The 22,571-nt window shown below is 33.7% G+C and overlaps 2 protein-coding genes across 3 annotated transcripts; both read right to left on the minus strand.

Moving 5' to 3' along the window:
• Positions 1–1,614: 1,614 nt before the first annotated feature.
• Positions 1,615–10,561, minus strand: LOC114388564 (cellulose synthase A catalytic subunit 3 [UDP-forming]-like). Of its 2 annotated transcripts, XM_028349110.1 has the most exons (15): positions 10,056–10,561; positions 9,544–9,777; positions 9,217–9,412; positions 8,257–8,474; positions 7,997–8,108; positions 7,704–7,881; positions 7,095–7,361; positions 6,623–6,968; positions 6,374–6,511; positions 5,874–5,999; positions 5,577–5,789; positions 5,147–5,411; positions 4,229–4,431; positions 3,180–3,530; positions 2,032–2,616 (listed from the first exon to the last, which is right to left on the minus strand). In XM_028349110.1, exons 2-15 carry the CDS (start codon positions 9,565–9,567, stop codon positions 2,032–2,034), a joined length of 3,222 nt encoding a protein of 1,073 aa, XP_028204911.1. In that variant the 5' UTR covers positions 9,568–9,777; positions 10,056–10,561. The 2 variants fall into 2 exon arrangements, with proteins under 2 accessions (XP_028204912.1, XP_028204911.1); XM_028349111.1 differs by lacking the exon at positions 10,056–10,561 and having other exon boundaries at positions 1,615–2,616; positions 9,544–9,567.
• A 3,489-nt stretch (positions 10,562–14,050) lies between these two features.
• On the minus strand, positions 14,051–21,562 carry LOC114386283 (BRISC and BRCA1-A complex member 2-like). Its single transcript, XM_028346240.1, has 11 exons — positions 21,507–21,562; positions 21,076–21,166; positions 18,380–18,415; positions 18,164–18,262; positions 17,951–18,081; positions 17,794–17,842; positions 17,581–17,670; positions 17,441–17,494; positions 15,086–15,151; positions 14,472–14,569; positions 14,051–14,394 (listed from the first exon to the last, which is right to left on the minus strand). Exons 1-11 carry the CDS (start codon positions 21,560–21,562, stop codon positions 14,331–14,333), a joined length of 834 nt encoding a protein of 277 aa, XP_028202041.1. The 3' UTR covers positions 14,051–14,330.
• Positions 21,563–22,571: the final 1,009 nt, after the last annotated feature.

Genomic DNA, 22,571 nt, shown 5'->3' on the forward strand with positions numbered 1-22,571 from the left:
GACTAAGTTATTTAGCTAATCGAAAGACGAGACCGAAATCAAGCAATAAGATTTGGTTAAGAATTAATAGAACAGATAAAAATTGGCTAACATGTTTAAGTGGATGTTTCACCAAGTAATTCCTAGTTAAAAATTAGAGAATGAAAAGCAATAAAGCCAAATACAACACTTGGAATAAAAAAGTATTGATTCATTAAATGGTGAAATCAAAGGGACCCCATTCGTTAGGCCGGGTCCCAAGCCTTTACAAAAAAATAAATTAAAAAACTCTAAGCTATAGGTGGAGTAGGCTCTTCAATGGCACCCTCTACTTGAGCTTCAGGAATCAACCCCAATTTGTGGTTCACGTCCTAGTCGATATTGAAGAGAAAAAGGTCAGCTTCCTTGAAGAAGTATATGGCTTATCGAGTAGCCTTGAAATAGTCGATTTCATGAGTCTTAAGGATCTCAACCACAACTTCGTCAAGATCACTCTTCAGTTTCTCCACATTCACCTTGAAGAGAGCAAACTCCTTGTTAAGGCGTTCAATCTCCTCTTGGAGGTCTTTAGCATAATTCTTGACTAAAGTAAGCCTGGCCTACAAAGCCTCCTCTTGAGTTTTTGCCTCTTTTAACTTAGCCTATGTACCTTCAAGAGACTTCTAAGATTTATCGGTCAATTGTAGCAGTGTCGCATTCGCCTTAGTGGCTTTTACCAAAGCTTGCTCGGCTTTGGCAAGTTCAATCTAAGCCTTCCTAGACTCAGCACCAGCCTTCTCGAATCAATTTTTTTAATAATATTTAATAAATTAAGAAATAATTATTAATATGTATTAATGAGTGAAAATTTGGATGTATTTCACTCTAACATATATCTATATCTATATATATATAAATCTATTCTTTAATTTAATTAATTTACAATATATAATGTTAAAATTTGAATTTTCTAATTAAAAATAATATATTTTATAATTTCAACTCATGATAAGAAAATTGACTATTGACATAAAAAAGTTTACCATTAACAATTAATATATGCTAAATTATAAATTATTAAAATTCAATTTATTATTTTTTTTATTAAAAATAGTTTTTTCTCTAAAATTCTATATGCTACACATAAAGAAGACTTAAAAAAAATTTAGCGATTGGATCGAGATTTAATTTTGATAACAACCCTAATTTGATTTAATCATATTTAGTAACTGATTGAAATTTACAATTGACAATAACAGTTTATTTAAATTGAATATTAATGAGTGATTAAATTCATCACATTAATGCTTTTTAAAATAATTTATAATATTTCACTTTAACACAACACAAAAACACGCACACACACACACACATACATATATATATATATATATATATATATATATATATATATTGCCTTTACAAATTTAATCACCAGTTTAGTTTTGAAAACATTGACTCAATTCAAAAACCATTAATTTGGAAAATTTTACAAGTGTTTTTTTCATTATTCCAAAACCTTACAAAAGTTGATGAGGCGAGAGAATTTCATATAATTTATGAAGGTATACTTTCTGTTATTTTTTTAATGAAGGTCATATAAACGCATATCTACAGATGTAGAAGTTACTTATATTTTGTATTGCAAAGAAAACATAAGAAAAACTCATGATAGCAAAGATGTATACAAGGATGTGGACAGTCAGTCTTCTGATGAAAAGTTTATAAATAAAACAAACAGCTTCTTCAAAAGAATGGAAGGTATGTTCATAGTATTACAAAAAAATAAGCAACCTTAAATGATTTGATTCTAATTTGATTTCTTCTGTATGGACCATCAACTGCACATAACTTAAACCTGTTTTCTTCTGTATGGACCATTAACTGCACATACTTAAACATGTTTTCCTCTGTATGAACCATTAACTGCACATAACTTAAACAAGCAGAAGCAAATATCAAAATCTGTAAACAAAAGAATTGGAAGACAAACACAACATTCCATCAGGCTTATGTTGTTGGTTGACACAGGTGAGTGGAAAGCTGTTGTTCAATCTGCCAGCTTTTATTTCTCTAGCAGTTGATTCCACACTGCTCAACATCAGGACCAGTGACTCTTGTCGTAAACGGGTCGATTCGGACCCACAGCAGAGAGAAAATGGATGCAAGAAGAATGGACCAGACTACAACAATGGTTGGTGTTCTGTTCTGGCGACCCATGAGACCTTTGAGGAAGGGGTAGAGATGGATGATCACCCAAAATGCAAAGAAAAGCTTACCAAAGAGGGGACCCCATGATTGGTAACCACTGTTGATGGCATAGGAGATGCCTGCAACAACCCCCACCAGGTTTATGATGAGAAGTGTCGTGGGTGGGATGAGAAGGGTTGTCCATTTGAACAAGTAGAGTTCTGCGAAGTCTCCATCCTCATCTGATGCCTTTGAGGTAACGGTGAAGTTAGTGTCAATTCCAGCAAGCACTTTGAGTAAACCTTGGAACACGGCAAAAAGATGGGCCGAAACACCACCAATAACCCAAAATTGTTCATTTCTCCACCACTCATCAATTCCAACACCACTCCACCTCATCTCAAGGATACCGGTTGCAAAGATGGAAAGAAAGAGAGAGATAAACCATATACTTGCAATGTTACTAATCTGCAAACAAGATAAAAGGTACAATATTGTGTTACACACGATTGCATTTTTGAGAAGTTATGTTTGCTTAAAGAGATGCTACAATATACAAGGTCAAGAGTGGCAGTTTCAAATTTTTGCGTTAGTAGTGAAGGCAATTTCTGGGAGGACAACGTAGGATAATAGGATGTCCTCGGTGATATATTTCCAATCAAGAAAACATACTTATGAATCATCTTGAACATTGTTCGTAAGTCATTTGTTTAACCATCCTAAATTGAAGATAAGCTTACTATATCCTGCTATATTGTATTTCTTCCATTAAAGAAATACATAATTTTTCAACATTTTAATAAACATGCTGTCAGTCCTCAACAGTCAACAATCAACATTTTGACAAATCAGAACCAAGAAACATTAATAGCTCTGTATTATTGTTTATTTTGCTTTTAGTAATATACCCCACCCATAAATCATAACCACAGTAAGGTAATGTGGGAATTTGATCAATGAGAACCGTATCCAAATTAAGACTACAAGGAATATGCTATACACTGAATTATATTAATGAAGAAATCACAAACCTGTGGAATAATGAACTTGTTAGTCAGGAGACAGACAGCAGGTAAGGTACAATACATGAGAAGGGGAATGGAAGTGACTGGATAGATTGTGGTGTTCACATATGCGAACCTCTCGAGCCACTTTAGCCTTCCACTATAACCATACCAGATGGGACAGTGTCGACTAAAAAGAATTTCCACCGAACCTAAAGCCCATCGAAGCACTTGGTTCAGACGGTCTGAAAGATTGATAGGAGCAGAACCTTTAAACGCTGGGAGCTTGGGCATGCAGTATATAGACCTCCAACCACGGGCATGCATCTTGAATCCAGTAAGAATATCTTCTGTGACAGAACCATAAATCCATCCAATCTGTGAAACAGAAGACAAAATAATGATTATCTTTGAAGATAATTATATTAATGCATCTTGTTTCTTCTAAATAACACACTCATTATATTACCAGTCTCCATATTTACTGCAGAAATACTAATAACTAAAGCATGGTTGAGACAGAAAAACAAATTTGCTGTTTGTCTGTTAAATCAGCTTTCTAACTTTTATCTAGAGTGAAGAAACCACAAACTGACAAGGTCACTTTCATGCATAGTGGCCATGAGAAGAGTTTAACAAAATAAATTGGTAATGCAGGAAAAGTTCCCCATAGCTATGGTGGAGGTAGATTGTGGATGAGATGTTCATAGTACTCAAGAACTTCGGTGTTTCTAATGGGTGGGTTGCTAAGCCTATAACCCTCATCTCTTGATCTGTTTCATTAAATAAGTCAATAAGAGAAAAGGTTGGAAAAAATTATGCTTCTAGTGAAATCTCACACACCTTACTTAGAAAAGGAAAGGTTTTAAAGCTCCCCTTTTAACTTTGTATAAAGAAGGTAATATATTAGGGAACTCCAACAGGACAGCGCTATACTGTTCATATTTATCATATTTAAGTTTAATTCATTGGATCTTTGGTCTCTGAATGTGCTAATCTGCTACCAATAATCTGATAACTGGATGCGACTGGGAATAAGAAACATAAACGACCAATAAACATAAGGTAACTCATACCTCACTTCCCCATTCTGTTTTATCCTCATAACCACAACTGATAACATGAATAGCCTCCTTAAGAAGAGTTTCTGGAGTTGCAGACTGAGGAACACCACCATTCTCCATGAGTGTAGAGGCAACAAAGACAGCAGACTGACCAAACCTTTTCTCAAGGCTCATTTGTGACATAAGTAGTGATTTCTCATCATCAAATCCAGCACCTAAATAGAAAGGTTGTATAAGAAAATGGTTTATCAATTGAAACAACTGAAAATAAATTGCCATGCTAAGAATACTCCAAGGAAATTTTAAAATAACTAGGAATAATGTACAAGGTTAATAAGGTATATGCAATTTTACAGATAGCCCTGTCAGTTAAAGACATTATGGGAAGTTTAAGTTGAAACTCTTGCAGAACCCCAAAATCAAGCTACCATGCTCTTTTTTTTTTTTGATCAGCGAAGATAACTATATATTAATATAAGTACCAGAGTTACAAAGTGTACAAAATAAAAGAGCAGACAGTTGGTTTCAAAACAGACTTAATGTAGTCTTAGAAGAAACCAAATGCTGAATACAGTAATGAGTATATTTACTACTGCTGTTATATTGTTCTATCCTCCATTAATACATAAATCCTGATCTAAGATTGCTCGACCAGTGGTTGTGGTTTATCCCAAAATCCTTTTCCCAACTCATTAACCATGTCCAGAGTAGAAAAGCCGCATCATCCATCACTTTGTTGCTGTTGAATGTTTCATTTGAAAATATGATCTTGTTCCGTTGCTCTTCTTTTTAGAAATGGAATAGTAATAGATATAAAAATCTTAATATAACAAAATGTGGCAAGAAACAGTTTACAAGGCAGACCTACCAATGAAATGCACACAGAAGGCCAAAAATTAAAAAAATAAAAAATAAAAATGACAGGCATACCTTCCACCCCCTCTTCTATATCCTCAAGACTAAAGATAGGCACAGTTGGGTCAACATTCTTGCTAGATTTTTTCTTGTCTGAGCCTTTCTTGCTAGATTTTGATCTCTTCTTTCGGTTACCACCACAGAGTGAAGAAAGCAACCCAGGCTTTTTATGCTTGGGTTTAATAGGAGGCTCGTAGCCATACAAAGCTGTTCTATTAAAGACACATCCAGTACCCACATAAACAGGACCTTGAATGCCATCCAAACCTCTCAAGTTTATCTGTTCAGAAAGACACAAGTTGGGAAAATAAGTAACACAAAAAAGTTAAGTAAATATATGTGAGGTACAAGGGATCATCCTTGCAACAAGAAGTTGACTATCATTAACATAATCTTTGACCTAAAACCCAAGAGAAAACATATTAATATGGTGCGCGATGCTTACATCAAAGAAAACAGTATTGCGATTGGCATATCGATCATTCCTATCAATACCATCAAACCTCTGTGGAAACTGGACATAGCAAACATTTTTCCCAAGGTTGGGATCCATCATAAAGCACATAGCTTCCCTCAAGGCTTTACTGTTGTTTATGTAGTGATCACAATCAAGATTCAATAAGAAAGGTCCATTAGTAAGGACTGCTGAGACTCGAACCTGAAACAGTTATATGAATCACCTGTGGTGAGACAAATACGTGGATGCAGATAAGTAATTTCCACATTTTCTATAGTTACTCACAAGTGCATTCATGGCACCAGCCTTCTTGTGATGTTGGAACCCTGGACGTTTTTCACGAGAAACATAGACTAAACGTGGAAGTTCATTACCCTCGGTGTCAAGTCCTCCACTTTGGCCCAAGAAAACCTGCAGATAGAGAATGTGAACTTAGTGAATGATCTGCTTATAACTCCCTTGAATTCCCGATCAGATTCTAACATAGGCATGGGATAAGCTGTGTCAAATGTAATTAACTACAGAAAGTAAGAAATATCAAATATACAAAATATCATTTACCAGAGTAAACAATTTTTAAACAGAAATTCACAAGAGTAGACATTAGAGACAATAGATGATATTAATTTCATCCCTCTAACATTTACTCCATCTAGGTTGATGAAACAAAACTTTTGACAGATAATTCCAAAAATAATGAACGAAGCACAAAAGGTTGTTATAAGAATTGGTTATCACGAGAATTCAAACAACACAAAAAATAAGATAATCAAATAAGCAAATACCTGAATCATTCCTGGATGGTCTCTAGTGTTGTTTCCAGGCCATGGCGTACCATCTTGCATCACCCATCCTTCTTCAGGAACCTTTTGTGCCTTCGCAACAAGTCCATTGACGCGAATTTTAAATTCTTCATATTCTCTCTGTGAAGCAGAAAAAGGAATTGACCTTAAAAATTCTCTAAGAAACATTAGAGTAGGGCACATGCATAACAGGACCACAGAATGATCCACATTTGGAACTCAATCTCTCACCTTCATTGCTCTACGATCTTTGACAAATGATGGTTGAACCTTATCTTTCAAGTAGTCAATCTTCTGTGCAAAATACCACTCAGGTGCCCGAGGTTCAATGCTATATTTCTTGCTGAAAGGAACCCATTTCCTAGCAAACTCTGATGTCTCAGCCAGAGCTTCAAATGTCAACATAGCAGCACCATCATCAGAGACATAACATGAGACCTTATCCACTGGGTAGTCAACAGAAAGAATAGATAGGACAGTGTTCGCGGTCACAAGTGGGGGTTCTTTTAATGGATCAACAGTACTGACAAAAATGTCAACAGCTGCTAGCTGTGATGGTTCCCCTTCCTGATCATATCTGCACTCACATATGCTTGTATTAAAAAAGTATCATAATGAAAAGGAAAAAAAAGAAAGAAAAAAAAGAAACATGTCAAATGAAAGTTTGTACAGAGAGAAAATTGTGATCATAGAAAGGCCCTACCTTAGTGCAAGTCTGTCAAGATAGGTTTCACGGTTCACAGGGAGCCACTTGGGGAATTGATCAAATATCCACGATATGGCAAACCAAATCTCACATATGACTGATATCAACCACAATGCATATGCATTGGGCACAGGATTTGTTATTCGATAATGCAGAAAAATGCATAGGATAACCAGCCGCAGAGCAATGACCATACGATATGGATTGATCCTAGATGATGGAATAGAAACCTTCCTAGAGAGGGGTTGCCGAGCTTCATCATTCCTGCATAATAGAAACAAATTATATAATCCTGTCTCACAGAAATCCGAAGACAAGGGACAAGCATTGGGCTCATAACAAGACTTTTGGATGACTTTGCTTATTCAACACAATTATACAAAAAATTACAACAGGAATTACAAACTCTCCAAGTATCAGTCATGATATATTATCACTCAATGAGATGATATTCGTAACTGCCAAAAAGCAGAATAACAGTGATTATGGTATAAATCATACATGACATTCAAAATAGTTTTTTGATACCGACATAGCTAGAAGTAGAGAGCTCATAACAGAAATTAAGCAGCATATATTTTTATAATTAAATAAAGAAGTACTCACAACAAGGAATCGTCCACAAGCACATCAGTACTAGCATCAATATCTCCAGCTCCTCTTTCAGAAGTAGCTTGGCCTGTGCTCATTGGAGCAACATTCTTATCTTGCTTCATTTTCCAGCCATCAACTCTTTCTTTCCATGCCACATTACCCAATCCAGGATCCCCAACCCTAATATTTGCTGCACAAATATAATATCCAGACGCCCAAAATCACAACCAAACAACTAAATAAAGAAGAAATATAATAATGACACTACATGAAAATGTGCATAGTTCAAGAGGGGGAGGAAATACGTGATTGATTAAGGTCAGAGGAATATTGAAGATTATGGACACGCTTCCCTTGGCCACCTGGAGATGCCATTGACAGTCTCTCAGGTGAGGCTGCAGATAATTCTCCAGAAACCTGAAATTTAAGATAGACCAAAGAAAATCAAATTTCAAACTTCATTCAAAGATACTTGCTAAAAGGGGGATGATGGAGAAAGTGGACATTTTTAAGGGTTGGGTGTGGGAGTGGAGAAAAACATCACAGTGGAACCTAGTTGAACTACCTCTTGTCCACCAGAGAGCAGAGGAATGTGATTGTGAGAAACTTCCTTATCATAATTTGGAGCAACAGCCTCCTCTACTCGCCCATGTGCCATTTGCCAGCCCAACATGCGCTCAATCTTCTGTTTTTCATTCTGATTTTCTGAATTGTAATTTAAGTCACTAGCACCCTCATCAGCACCCCCATCCTCTTCCTGGTCTCCAAGAATTGCAGGACTTCCTAGAATCATTAAAATAAGCAGGGAAATTACTAATTAGAATGAAAAGGTAGAGACTCTTCATATATGGACTGGGTATAGCAGATCAAAACTACAAACTTTACATAATGACATATCCATTGTGTGCAAGAATAAATTTATCTTGCAGGTAAACAATCCAAGTGGTGGAAACAAAAGGATATTAGGGGGAACCAGTGTGGAAAGCAAAATTCTCAAGCATAAATCTAATTATTCTATGATTTTGTATTGCAGTTTGCACTATGTAGTTAAGAAATTACAGTCATAAAGATTATCAAAGCCAATAACTTAAGTGGCTGGTGTTTTCTCCTAATTCTAGATTAAGCAGTTTGAATACGTCATCAAATACAGATGTATTCTTCTATGAACTATTTATACACTCTGCAGATTTGGGATGAATAAAAAGGTAAGAGTGAAGTACTTGCTTGGGTTTACAGGCTTTGTTTAGTGATTTTAGTCTAAAGCTTGTCATGGCTATAGAAGTCTGAGTACAGTTCATTGAGAAAATGCTCTTCCAGCAAAAGGATATATTTTCTCCAAAATTAGAATATAGTCCTAGCATCTTTCTCGCTCAATCCATATGAAAGAGGTCAGTTTACTACCAAGCAAACTTCATATTCTCAAGCATATCAAAATCTTCCCTTTTGCTTTACAAATCTTGAATTATATGCTTAAAGAATATTGAAAATTACATTGTAATATACAACAGACTTTATCCCCGCTTACCTTTGTGCCTCTTGTACCGGGTCTTGCACTGAGGGCAAGACTGATTTCCATCCTTCCTTTCATATTCATAGCACGCCCTGCAGACAGGGAAAGCACAAACATTGCAAGCAATGAAAGGATCGCCATTCACATTGTTCCCAATATTATCACCACAGATCTGGCAGACTTGGCCACCCAATGTGTTCATTGGCTTTGCCTGCACATTTGAAATGACACCAAAATGTGTCATTAAGCATCAAAAAATAATAATGGCACCCCTACAATAGCTTCTCATACTAATTGAGGGAAAATCAAACAGAAATTTTATATAATGACATTACAACTCACCCCAGCTTCTTCTGACTCCGTCATTGACTCTTACTAAGCTCTATCCAGATGCCAATAACGGATCAAAAGATAGTTGAAGCTCAACAAGATGCACACATTACTTAAAAGCCTTGTGTATTATCCAATTGCACGGATCAGTTTGGAAGATTCCTCTCTTCTAATACACTCCTAGTCAAACTTCAGAAGCAGCTCCTTCTCTTGGTATAGAAATTGAAGTCCGGATCTGAATAAGACCTGTGGACAAGACCGTGAATCAGATCATTAGGTTCCATCAATCATTATCAACAGTTTGCAACATAGAAAAAAAAAAGATCTCTAAGACCCCAATAAGTATATGAGAAAAGGTAGATGAAAATTGAAATCAAATGAGCGTCAGACTTATTAATGACTGAGGCAACAATGCACTTTGACTCACTAAAGGCAACAATGTTCTTTCTTTCCTTATGATGCCAAATCTACTTCAAAGAAACAATACATAAACCAACATTTTGAACATTGCATCAAAGACTCACCTCAAAAGAGCAATCTTTGCCACAAAAGTAGATGGATCACTCAGATTGTGACAACCCCAGATGATATTCCTGGCCAATGAAGTCAATAACTGGATCACAATGAAACTCAAAGAAAGTGAGAGAGGAAGAGACAGAATCAGGAGCAGCCCAATTCAGCAATTCCCATCAAGGAATGAGACAACACTCCACAAGGTTCAGAACTGAATAAAAGAGACCCGGATCGAAAAAAATTGACCGACAGAGAGAGAGAGAGAGTGTAATGATAGAAAAATGTTTCTCTCTCTGTCTGTTGTGTCTATTCTCAAAGTTTAAGCTTTCTTTTTTCTACTTCCATTGCATGTGCATAGCTGTAAAATGTATATAAAAAATACTCAAATGGCTTAGGCATGACGAAAGGGACAATGTAATTACGAACTTGACTAATATGCCGACACCGACAGCTTCATAAACATAGAGAGGGAAAGTGTGTGGAGTTGAAGCTTAAAACCTAACGGATCTACATTCTACATCATACCCTCAATCATTTACTTCACCAACCCAATATTTTCTTCTCTACAAAAATCTCAACATTATTAATAAGGAATATGATATAAGATGACAAAAGCAGTTATAAAAGAATCCAAATAAGATAGCAATTATTGTATAGAGAAATGTTAATATAATTTCTTTTTTTATTTTGACGAAATGTTTAATATAATTTCTAACATATTCTTTTCAAACATGTGTTTTTTTATTAATGATGAAGTTTATTAAGAAATTAGAAAATTTTATGAGACCTACTTCTCATTTAATGAGCATTATTTAAGATTTTATAATTTTTAAAAAATATAACTCATGAAATTTGATAATTCTAATACATTTTAGTCAATGATAAAAAGTGTATTAAAAAATTGTAATGTTAGTAATTTTTCTTTAATAGAGATTAGAGAGTTAGCTAGAAAAATATGTTAACCTCCTACTACATCTACCTATTAATTCTTCAATTTATTTTGCATGATAAGTATTGGTTTTTTTATTATTTCCAAGACATTAAATATATTTATTTTATTTTATATTTTTATAAAATATTAAAATTTATAAGAAAGTAGTATAACATTTCTCCTTCTCACTAAATCTTTTTCCAATTTTTCCTATTATCTTTTATGATAAATGTTTATATTTTCAAGACATTCAATATATTTACTTTTCATGCAACATTTATATAAGTAAAAAAAAATGGTAGGAGGTGAAACATGAGGATTTAGATTTATTCGAACATCATAATATATTTTTTGTTTAGAGAGCGAAGGAGTTGTGTTTTAGACTTGAGAGTCTAGAAGGGTGGACTGCCAAGTAGACAACAGCTGGAGATTGAAACACGGCAAGGCAACTCAATAACTAGGGTAAGTACGAAAATACCATCCCTAATAATACTCATTAGCTGTATAATACACTAGCTAGACAATATTTGTATTTAGCACGGATCATTTATAAATAAAAATATTAAATGGCACTTAATATTTTTTACTATTTTATATCAATTAATATGTGAGAAAATTAAAATGAAAGAGTAAAATAAAATATGGGGAACCAATAAGTTGTTGGTCCAAGTGATATTAGACATTTAGACTTGACCTCCTTAAGTAAGATCTCGCATTTCAATCTTTTGAATAAAAAAATATGATTGAGATAGGAAACTCCACTAAAATTGGTCAATTGGTTTTTTCGACAAATATTAGTTATTAGTAAAGCTTGGTGAATACTTCACATTAATGTCATGGTACAAAAAATATTAAAATTCTAAGAAAATAAAAAAATAAAAATTAATATTGTGATTATTAATAAATTTAATATTGATAAAATAAGTTTAAATACTGATTAAAAATAGAATAAAAAAGAAACTAATTAGATTGTAAATTAAAGGAAAATTTAATATTGTTTTTATGTTATTTAGTATGAAAGTTTAAAATACTTAACGAATTGTTAAATATTGTGAAAGACAACTACACAAATCGATGCAAAAACTATATGGCTAATTGTAAAGGCAAATATTACAAGAAGAAGAGGAGTTGATTCGTGTTTTTAAAAACCTTTTTTAAACCAACAAAGTTTTTCGTCTATAAAGATAACTTTGTAATAACAAATCACAAACTTTATTACAATAGCACTTCAGATAATGAGAAAATTGAGTTTGCAAAAACCCAAGATATCCTCAAACGACTGAAAAATAATTCAGACCCAAGGTCAGCCAAAAGCAGAGAGAAAGCAAAGAATAAACAAACACAATGAGTTATATTGGTTCATCTTTATCACTAAGACTATATCAAGTTCTTGGTAAACCATTAAGTTTTACTAACTTTTCACACGTTACAATTATTATGTCACAACTACTACTTCTGGCTCTTACAAATCAGAAGGGTCGTTGGGTGCATTTAATGCACGTCCTTTTCTCATGCAATGAAATTTTTGTTTAAGACTTACATCTACAAGAGATTTTAGTACGTAGTCACATTTTTATGTCAGTTTCTGTCTAGTTGAACTCTTTTGACAGTGAAGATGACATATTAGATCTTGATTTCATTTATTCTTCGTATGATTCCACAAATCTTAAGAGAATGTTTTTGCAAATAGAATCTCAAATACAAACTAATATATGCAATTTTAAAGGTTACATCACATGCAACATCAAACCATGACTATATTACCTATTATTTGAAAACATCAAATGGAAATGTTATAAAGACATCAGACACATACCACACAATATTCTTACTTTTGTATTTATATACATCTAATCAAAATAAATAAGAATCTTGATTAAGACATAAACATCATTTCTACTCAACACTAATTTTTATTTACATATTGACTCTTCTAAAGCCAATAAAAGTAAAGCAAATAATTCCAAATGTTGTTAGAAAAGCTAACTACACATAATATTGTTTGTTAATTTTTTTATTACCGACTGAGATTACTTATTTTATAATCTTAAAAGTAAATAGCTCCCCTTAGAAGTTAGATTCATATATTCATATTCTGTCAAAAAAGATCAATGATCAATGATTGAGCTTAAAATTAATTTTAGAGTTTGTTAAAACATCTCCCATGATACAAAACTTCAACAAATCTTCTTTCCAAAGATGCAATCCTTGTGAACTTAAAAGTTAAAATAAGTTCTATAATTGTCTCACGAATATGTGACTTATTCTTAAACAAGAACTGTCGCATCAATTATTCCAATGATTAAAACTATATAAACAGAAGATTAAGTTTAAAAACCATTGAATATTACTTCATCACGATTCTCTCATGTTAAGTTTCTAATAAACAATTAACTTCTTTTAAAAGAGCCAAATCCACAAACCATCCCAATGTTCTACAAATAATAATGTGTCTGAATTAAATTTTTTATCAACAAATATTAATTTTTAATAACTAATTTTTTATTAACAAAAAAATTAAACACACATTTTTCTCTCTCCCTTATCATTATACTACTAAATCAACCTTATATCTCCAATGTATCTCATTCAATAGTTATCAATATGTTGCTCAATGAAGGGAAAAAAAAGAAGAAAATGTTAAAATTAACTCTCATTCAAGAATAAGGAAAGGAAACATATAGGAGTAAACTTAATTAAAAATTGTTAAACAAATCATTTCATCAGAAGCTTGGAGTTAAATAAGATAAAGTTTGAATAGACAATCAAATAAAAACTAATAAGTTTTGAATAAATAAAATAAAAAAACCTTCTATGGACTGCAATTAATCAAATGTGGCTTGAATAATTTAAACAAAAATCTCGACCAGGTAATGAATAGTTATTTCCTATTCTTGTCTTAGTCCATTTCTCTTCATTTAAACACATTTTGTTTCATTTTGATTTCTATTTCAGTTTTTTTATGGAAAATAGTGAAAACAATAAAACATTCTCTATTTTTTTCCTAGAATCCTAACAAAAATAATAAAATTAAGACATTTTACAATCATTAATAAAATATATCAACACAAAAAAAAACTATAAACCCTTCTTTCTTGCCCATGTTGATATGCCTTTTTGATAATACACCCATGCATCCTAGTAAGTTAGTTTTTTGACAAAGACATACATACATTACGAAATACAAAAAAATGACAATGGCACAAATACAAGAAAAATTCCCACGGCAATTCATTTAAACTCAATCCAAAATAAAATTGCATTGACCAAGAGGAGCAAAAAGACATTTTTCAATTAACAGGTCTAGAGGTTGCCACAACATTGGAATTGAGCTGAACATGCTCTGTCCATGTTACTACTGAACTTGACCCTCACTGCATTGCCTCTTGAAATTCAAGGCCTCATCTGCCAGAAACTCACTATAGAAAACGATTGGAAAAGAAAAGAAGTGTTAAGCATAATGGCAAAAATCAAGCAAATAATACAAAACACTCACCAAATACGCTCGGCCATCAGTGATGGTTCCCATCTCGGACTCCATGGATAATCAGACATAACACGTGACTTCATAGGTGCCATTTGTGAATTAAAATGCTACACAAAAAGGTAATAAGGAAATCACTTATACATCATGCTCACATCAGAAGCATACATTTTTTTTCTACTATCCAGCTTAATCATCCAAACAAAATAATTTGTGAGGAGAGATGAATAATCACTTGCCTTGTCAAATAAAAGAACGTCCATGTTAACCATTTTAAAGTACAATGCAATAATTTTTTGAAGAAAAAGAGCACAATAGTTTCTAGATCTACATATTATCGATGTTTTCTAGACATATCCCTCACTATCTCCAACAAAAGATATATGGGTGGGTATATAAAAACTATACCATGTTAACAATACAATTAGGTCACCAAACTTATGTACATTAACTACGTGACTGAAAGAATTCAGTGTTAGACATTTGACATTTTTCTGCAACTTGATTAAATTGCTATATAAGTATAAACAGCTTATTTAGCAGTCACCTTCATTTCTATACAAAAAATAATGCTCAATCTTAACTTTTCAAACAAAAACATGTAGGAAAGTGGAAACAAATATAACCTGTGAACTTTGAAGCATAATAGCCGGCTGTTGCTTTGGAAATTGAGTTGGAATTAGGAGGTGTACCTAAATAAACAAAACCATCAGAATTTGGGTCAAGTGCAAAATCAATAACTACAAGAACCTATGAAATGAAGAAAAATTTCATACAAGAAGATATCAGCATGAGCCTTAGAACATAAAACTATCAGAAGACTGAATTCAAGTATTCAACTTTATAATTATAGGCAGTACCACTTGTATGGATGACGAGTCCAGAAACACTGATATTAGGTTATATGCCATTTAGCAAGTATAATACTCTCATGAGGTTAAGAGTAATTGCATTTGGTACCCCTTTTGTTTGTAAATAGTAATACCCTTCCTAATAGTTCGTATTGTAAAACACAGTTAAGGGAAATTGCAAAACTTCTAACACACACAGAGCCGTGCCTCTGTCCTTATCTCTCCTGTGCATTTTCATGGCTTTACCAAGAATTAATGAATTCTCCACCTGAAGCATGCCCTTTCACTTTTGCTTTCTTTTACTATATAGATTTTGTTAGCAACTATTCTGAGCACAGAATGAATGAATTTTCTTTGGGCCTTTGGCGCTGCCAAGCTTGCATGTAGACCTGTTATATCTAATTAACAGTGAATATTTCCTCTATTGTTCCTCTTGTTCTGTCATACAATGGTATTTCCTCCAGACAGTACCCAAATAACTAATAGTATTCCGGTTAAATACTTTTACGAATCATCATCAAACTTGAAAATTTTGTCAGACTTCCTCTTGTTCCTCATACTATGATATGCAATGAAAGCCATCTTTTGCAGGAAAAATACATGGCTGTGTCAAATAAACCATGCAGCATCTTTTTAATATGCATGACATGAAACTTAGAGAAAAGCAGTTAGCTTATGCTTGACAGAATAGAGAGGGAATTTTACAATAAGTAGCAATTAGAGTTAGAAACTTATAACAATGACATTTTTTGCAGATATTCTAGTGGTTTTATAGGTTATCTGAATTAGATTAGTTTGGTCCATGATCTAAATGGCCTTTCTGAAAATAGTTTTTGACAGAGTATGGCCTCATTTGATCCCTGTTGCCAACCTCACCATGTGAAAAAAAAGGCTTTTGTTGTATTCAATTTTTAACAGAAGTGACCATTGATAAGTACCTTAGGAGAACCACACCACAAAAGCTAACCATTGTAGGTGGAGAGCCCAAGTCTTTATAAACACCACACAAGAATCTCATACTTCTAAAGTGGGACTCAAGTCCCGTACTTTGCAAATGGATCCTAACATCCCACCATACTCTGCAGTCCTAGTGCCCATGTAGGCTGGCTATGCACGGGCCTTTCGACTAGTCCTGACTGAACAGTGCAATGTGGATGTAATCACCCACGCTGCTGTTTTGTAGCTGAGAGACATAATGAAAAGCTCTAATACCAATTGATAAGAACTTTGAGTGAATCATACCACAAAAGCTAATCATTGTAGTCAGAGAGCCCAAGGTCTTATAAAACCCACATTAGAATCTCATTACTTCCAATGTGGAACTCAAGTCCCATATCTTGCAATTGGATCCCAACATTTCTGTCACACGGTATTTCTTCTGCTTCTGCAAATGAGCCCATTCATTAGAAGAATCTCATCCAACAAGGAAAAGAAAGTCTGTGAGTCTCCATCATTTAGTACATTGATGAATTTCTGCACATGAACAAGACAATGTTGTTGCTAATAGTAATAATCCTTAGGCACTGATCTTTCAACCTTGCAAGTTGCTCAATGGCAGCACACATATTACATAACATCCAAAATCTCTAAATGGCCACATCATTCACAGATAGAGCCATGGTCTGCACTAATCTACAACGGAGAAAGGAAATTACTCGGACAGGTTTTTCAAGAAATGGGTTATGAAAATAAGAGGTAATATTATCTTTTTATTTGACGATGATATACCCACAACTGGTAGGATTTTTCCAGTTTCGAGGCTAACAGATGGCAAGAGAATTTTGTCATGTCAGTGCAAAAACTAGGGGCAAGTGGGTAATTCTCAAATGGGCACCACATGTACTTACTGTCTTACTCTATACCTCAAGGAACGTGAGTGCAATTTACTCAAATTTCTCTTTTGGCCAGACATGAGACTTCCGTCATGTCAAAAGAAAGATACCAACAATTGATTTCTGCCCTAACCTAGTCACATGTTATTGTTACCGATGTCTTTAACTGAAAGAAGTTATCGCATAATTAACCTTAAATTATGTGATAAATTTCATGGGGGAAACATTTTAATTTTTCAAAAGCATGCTTATGTCACAACAAATACACAGACATCAAGTAATGAGTGTCATATATTACCAGGAACGTGAAAACACCAGATGCAGCAAGAAAAGTTGCCTTCCTGCAAAAGACCTAGAAACAGAAAAATCAGAAGTTAGCAATTAATATAAAAACAAAGCAACCCTAGCAATTTGAGAATAAGTGTCACGGGAAGATACAGCGTCAGCTTCAACTGGCCTTCCAAACGGACTGGATAATGCTTCAATGAAGTGCCTTCTAACTTCAATCAATGAAACAGCCTCTAAGACCTAAGTTCAAAGCATATTTAAATATTTATATTAGTTTTAACATAAACAAGGATGTTCATTAAGCATTAGAAAGTGCATATTAAACTAATAATAAAATACACAGTAAAGATAATGTTAGCTAACCTGCTTCCCAAGATATTCTTCCAGATTTGGGAGATATTCTGCCAAACACCTTTGGAAAATAGATCAACCATAAAAGCAAAAATATTATAAGAAACTATCTCAATCTTGTATATGCAGCTGTGTGGGACATACAATAATAAAAAATTAGAAAGCTTACATCCCATCCAACCAAGGAGGTAGCTTGACATCATCAATGGAAAATACGGCTTTCAGCTCAGGAGAAGATACTAACTTCAGGCGAGCAGCTGAAGGCGCTGACATATATTTTCTTCCAACAGGATATACAACCTAGGGTTAACATATCATAAGTTGTTTGTTTGAAAGCGATTGAAAATTCAGAAGAATATTTAAAGAGAGAAACAAAAGCAACCTGTAAGAATATCTTCTGGGAATATCTCCAGGGACAGCAAGCCACCATCTTGTTTATGTTCATGTCCAGTAGGGGCACAGCAAATTTAACCTCCTCTGACTATACTAAAATGTATAGTCACAGAAGCCGAGAATATAGGTCAAAGGCTACATTAATTTGGTCATCCATCCATGAGTAGATCATTGAAATATTAGCACATTTATTCTGAAGAAATACCTTCTCAGCACCAGAACTCATATGCATTTCTATTCCCTGCAGCAGAACAATTGTGCAATCAGGTCATGTTTTCAATTAAGTAAAAGATCAATTTTACCCGTTAAACAAAGTATACTTCAGAATTCAGGTGTGTTTTTCAAACCAAAGGGCTGGAAGGGTACACACTGCACAAGCTAATGCCACCAATAACTATTTATATCAAAGTCAGATACAACAAGGACACCTCATTATGAAGGTTCAGGTAGGCAATATCAATCAATCACCAAGATTTGATGGAAGGGTGGTATCATGTCCTATCCTAAATCTTTTACTGGATCATTCATATCATAGATATCTAGTCTTAGCTTTTGGGGTTGAGCTAGATTTAACCTAAATTTTAGAAGATATATTTAAGTTCTTGGCATAGTTCATAGATGTTTTCATCTACACATAACAGCTGACTGTTGTTTGCCGCAATCTCTTGGATCAAATTAATACAAGACCTCGGTTCCTTGTTTCTTCGGCAAGTTTTACTTCACTGTCAAGTATGCTACTTTCTTACCTCCAGTGTCGCCACATAGTCAATCTATTGACATATACAATGGAAACAGTTACAAAATCAGTTAGTTATCTGAAATTTGTTGTAACAAAGTTCAACAACCTTATAAGAGCTGAAGTGAATTCACACATGTGCAACATACAATCTACTAAGATCACATAATCAACATGCCACAACATACTCTTCCTGACATTATCTCCGTACAATAATTTACTAATATCATCATATGTTTCTGTTGAAATTGCTACAAATTTCTAGAATATTCTTAAATATAATATGTATGAATATGATAGAACAATCTAGAACTATAGTGTGTATGAATATGGTAGAACAATTTAGAACTATAAGTGTATGTATAAGATAGAAGAATCTAGAACTATCATGATACTAATCTATCATGAAAACTCTAGAAAGACTTAAAGTAATGTAGAAACATTCACCACCATTGAGAGGTTGGTGACTTGAGCCTATAAATAGGCAATTGGTATGTTGTAATTGATCAATTCAAGAAATCAATGACATAGCCTTCTTTCTAAAACAATTCTCTAAAACTATCAACTATCAACTATTATCTAATCAACTACCAACAGTTGTTTTTTTTTAGCCTACACTTTACATCAAGTCTCAAGGTCAGTACACTCTCTTACTCTCTCTATATGTAGATGATCTTATCTACACGGGAAACAATACTAAGATGATGATGGAGTTTAAAGAAGACATGATGAAGACCTTTGAGATGACTGACCTTGGTTTGATGAGTTACTTCCTCGGCATAGAGGTAAGTCAGAGAAATGAAGGGATATTCATCTCGCAAAAGAAATACACAGAAGGCTTACTTAAGAAATTCAAGATGTATGGTTGCAAACCTGTTGCTACTCCACTCATAACAAATGAGAAACTACAGAAGAATGATGGAGCACCAGAAGCTGATGCATCCAAATATCAAAGTCTAATTGGAAGCCTCCTATATTTGACAGCTACACGACTTGACATAATGTATGCTACAAGTCTTCTATCAAGATTCATGCAAAGCCCAAGTCAAATACACTTTGGAGCAGGAAAAAGAATTTTGAGGTATCTACAAGGAACAAAAGAGTTCGGTATATGGTATACTACCGAAACCAACTCAAAATTACTTGGCTACACCGACAGTGATTGGGCAGGTTCGGCAGATGACATGAAGAGTACCTCTGGCTATGCTTTCTCACTAGGATCGGGAATGTTCTCTTGGGCGTCGAAGAAGCAAACTACAGTAGCACAATCAACAGCAGAAGCAGAGTACGTGGCAGCTGCTGAAGCAGCGAGTCAAGCTATATTGCTTCATAGGATACTTGAAGACATGGGAGAAAAACAAGATGAGCCTACTAAAATCAACTGCGACAACAAATCAACAATTGCAATGGCGAAGAATCCAATTCATCACAACAAAACAAAACACATAGCAATCAAGTATCACTTTATCAGAGAAGCTGAAGCAACTAAAGAGATCAAACTCGACTACTGCAGAACAGAAGATCAAATTGCAGACATATTCACGAAGGCTTTGTCGAGACCAAGATTTGAAGAATTACGAGCTATGCTCGGAGTCACAAAAAATTGCATCAAGGAGGAGTGTTGAAATTGCTACAAATTTCTAGAATATTCTTAAATATAATATGTATGAATATGGTAGAACAATCTAGAACTATAGTGTGTATGAATATGGTAGAACAATCTAGAACTATAAGTGTATGTATAAGATAGAAGAATCTAGAACTATCATGATACGAATCTATCATGAAAACTCTAGAAAGACCTAAAGTAATGTAGAAACATTCACCACCATTGAGAGGTTGGTGACTTGAGCCTATAAATAGGCAATTGGTATGTTGTAATTGATCAATCCAAGAAATCAATGACATAGCCTTCTTTCTAAAACAATTCTCTAAAACTATCAACTATCATCTAATCAACTACCAACAGTTTCCATTATAAATTGAAAGTTTAAAAGAATAAAAAGCGAGATCCTCATACGTAACTTTTCTCCATTGGAGAGGATTACTTTCCCCTCCCCTAACACCTGTAACACGTGGTAATCATGAAATGAAATTTACCATGGAAACTAAGATTTCTGAACATTGCCAGCAAATGAAGAAAAGTAAAATTGAAATTAAGTTACCTCCCTGGACAAGATAGTGCTGGCTTCGAATGTTAACCGGTCATCGTCAACTTCTCCGACGCGCTTTCTCTGATGCAACACATATTGATCCCTGTCAAGGCAGAAAGAAAATGTACGTCACAACAAAACCACCATTACAAAATTACCATAACCAAGAACTGTAAAAAAATGGCAATGGAAAATGGAAATTCAAAGGGATGATTTTATTGCCTTGACAGCCTCAGTCTCTCTCTCTGATTCCCACACTTATACTAGTCTAAGAAGCCACAAGTTTTGGTTGAAAAGTAAATTTTCTTTGTCTATAAGGTACAAAAAATAATTATCTTTTAAATTTATCTTATTTTATGATATCATGGTATATCTTTTATGCCTTATTAATGTCTTTCTTCTTCTGTTCTGCTATTCTGCCATCGACTACCATTTGCGGTCACCAGATATCATTTTCAGCAACAATGCACCCTTTAGTGCTAATGTCTTCCTTTCTCATTTTTGTGCATCATACAAGAAAATTTATTTTTTCATAATCTAGGCGGTCAAAGAATAATGAAATATGAATCTATGGTAATTTTATACAATCCACTAATGTTTTTTTTTGTCACATCATAAATCTTATCATATATATGTATTTTTACTCTCTAGATATTGGATAGTATATTAGATGTCTACCAAACATTTTTTCTATTCAAAACATGAAAATAGTATTCACAGGTCACGATGCATGAGCAATCAAACATGATTTCAAATTGATTTACTCTTAAATACTTTATAACTATTTTAACTAATTCACTCCCTTTAGTTAATACCTTAAAAAAATAATTAATATAGTAGTAATATATTGGGTCTGAAGAGTTTTTTAGGAAACCTTAAAAAAAATAGAATTGAGATGGGTTCGCATTTAGTTGACTATCTTAAGTGTCTAATAGACTATATTGGGTCCAAAGAGTTTTTCACTTTCGCAAATAGTCAACTACATGAAAATATAATCAACTATTTTTTCTTCAGGAAACCTAGGTGATGCGAAGAACAATGTAGTTGACTATTTCTATGACTTAATTGACTATTTCTATTTTGACACTATAAAAATGAGTTTTTCAAAAGAGCTTTGAGTGATTCCATTCTCTCATATTTTTTATTGTGATTTTCATGGAGAGAGCTTTATAACCTCTAAGTGTCATCACCATTATGATCCTTTGATTGGAAACTCATTTTTACATGGAATCAATGGATTTATGCATTAGATCATGAAGAGAAGTTGATACCAAATTGGAATTGTTTTCAAACTTTCACATGTTTCACTTATCTGATGAAATTGTTAAGTCAAAAGACATTTGTGTCTTTAAGACAAATCAGAATCCTTAATAATTTTTATTAGATATAAACAAACACAAAGGTTAAAAGCTAAGTCTCATGCGCTATCAGAACATGCCTCGTAAAATCTGGGTTTAATGTTTCAGACCATAGACACATAGAAGCATGATTTGATATGAAATTAAAGA

The sequence above is a fragment of the Glycine soja genome, chromosome 15, assembly GCF_004193775.1.
Source record: "Glycine soja cultivar W05 chromosome 15, ASM419377v2, whole genome shotgun sequence".
NCBI lineage: Eukaryota > Viridiplantae > Streptophyta > Magnoliopsida > Fabales > Fabaceae > Glycine > Glycine soja.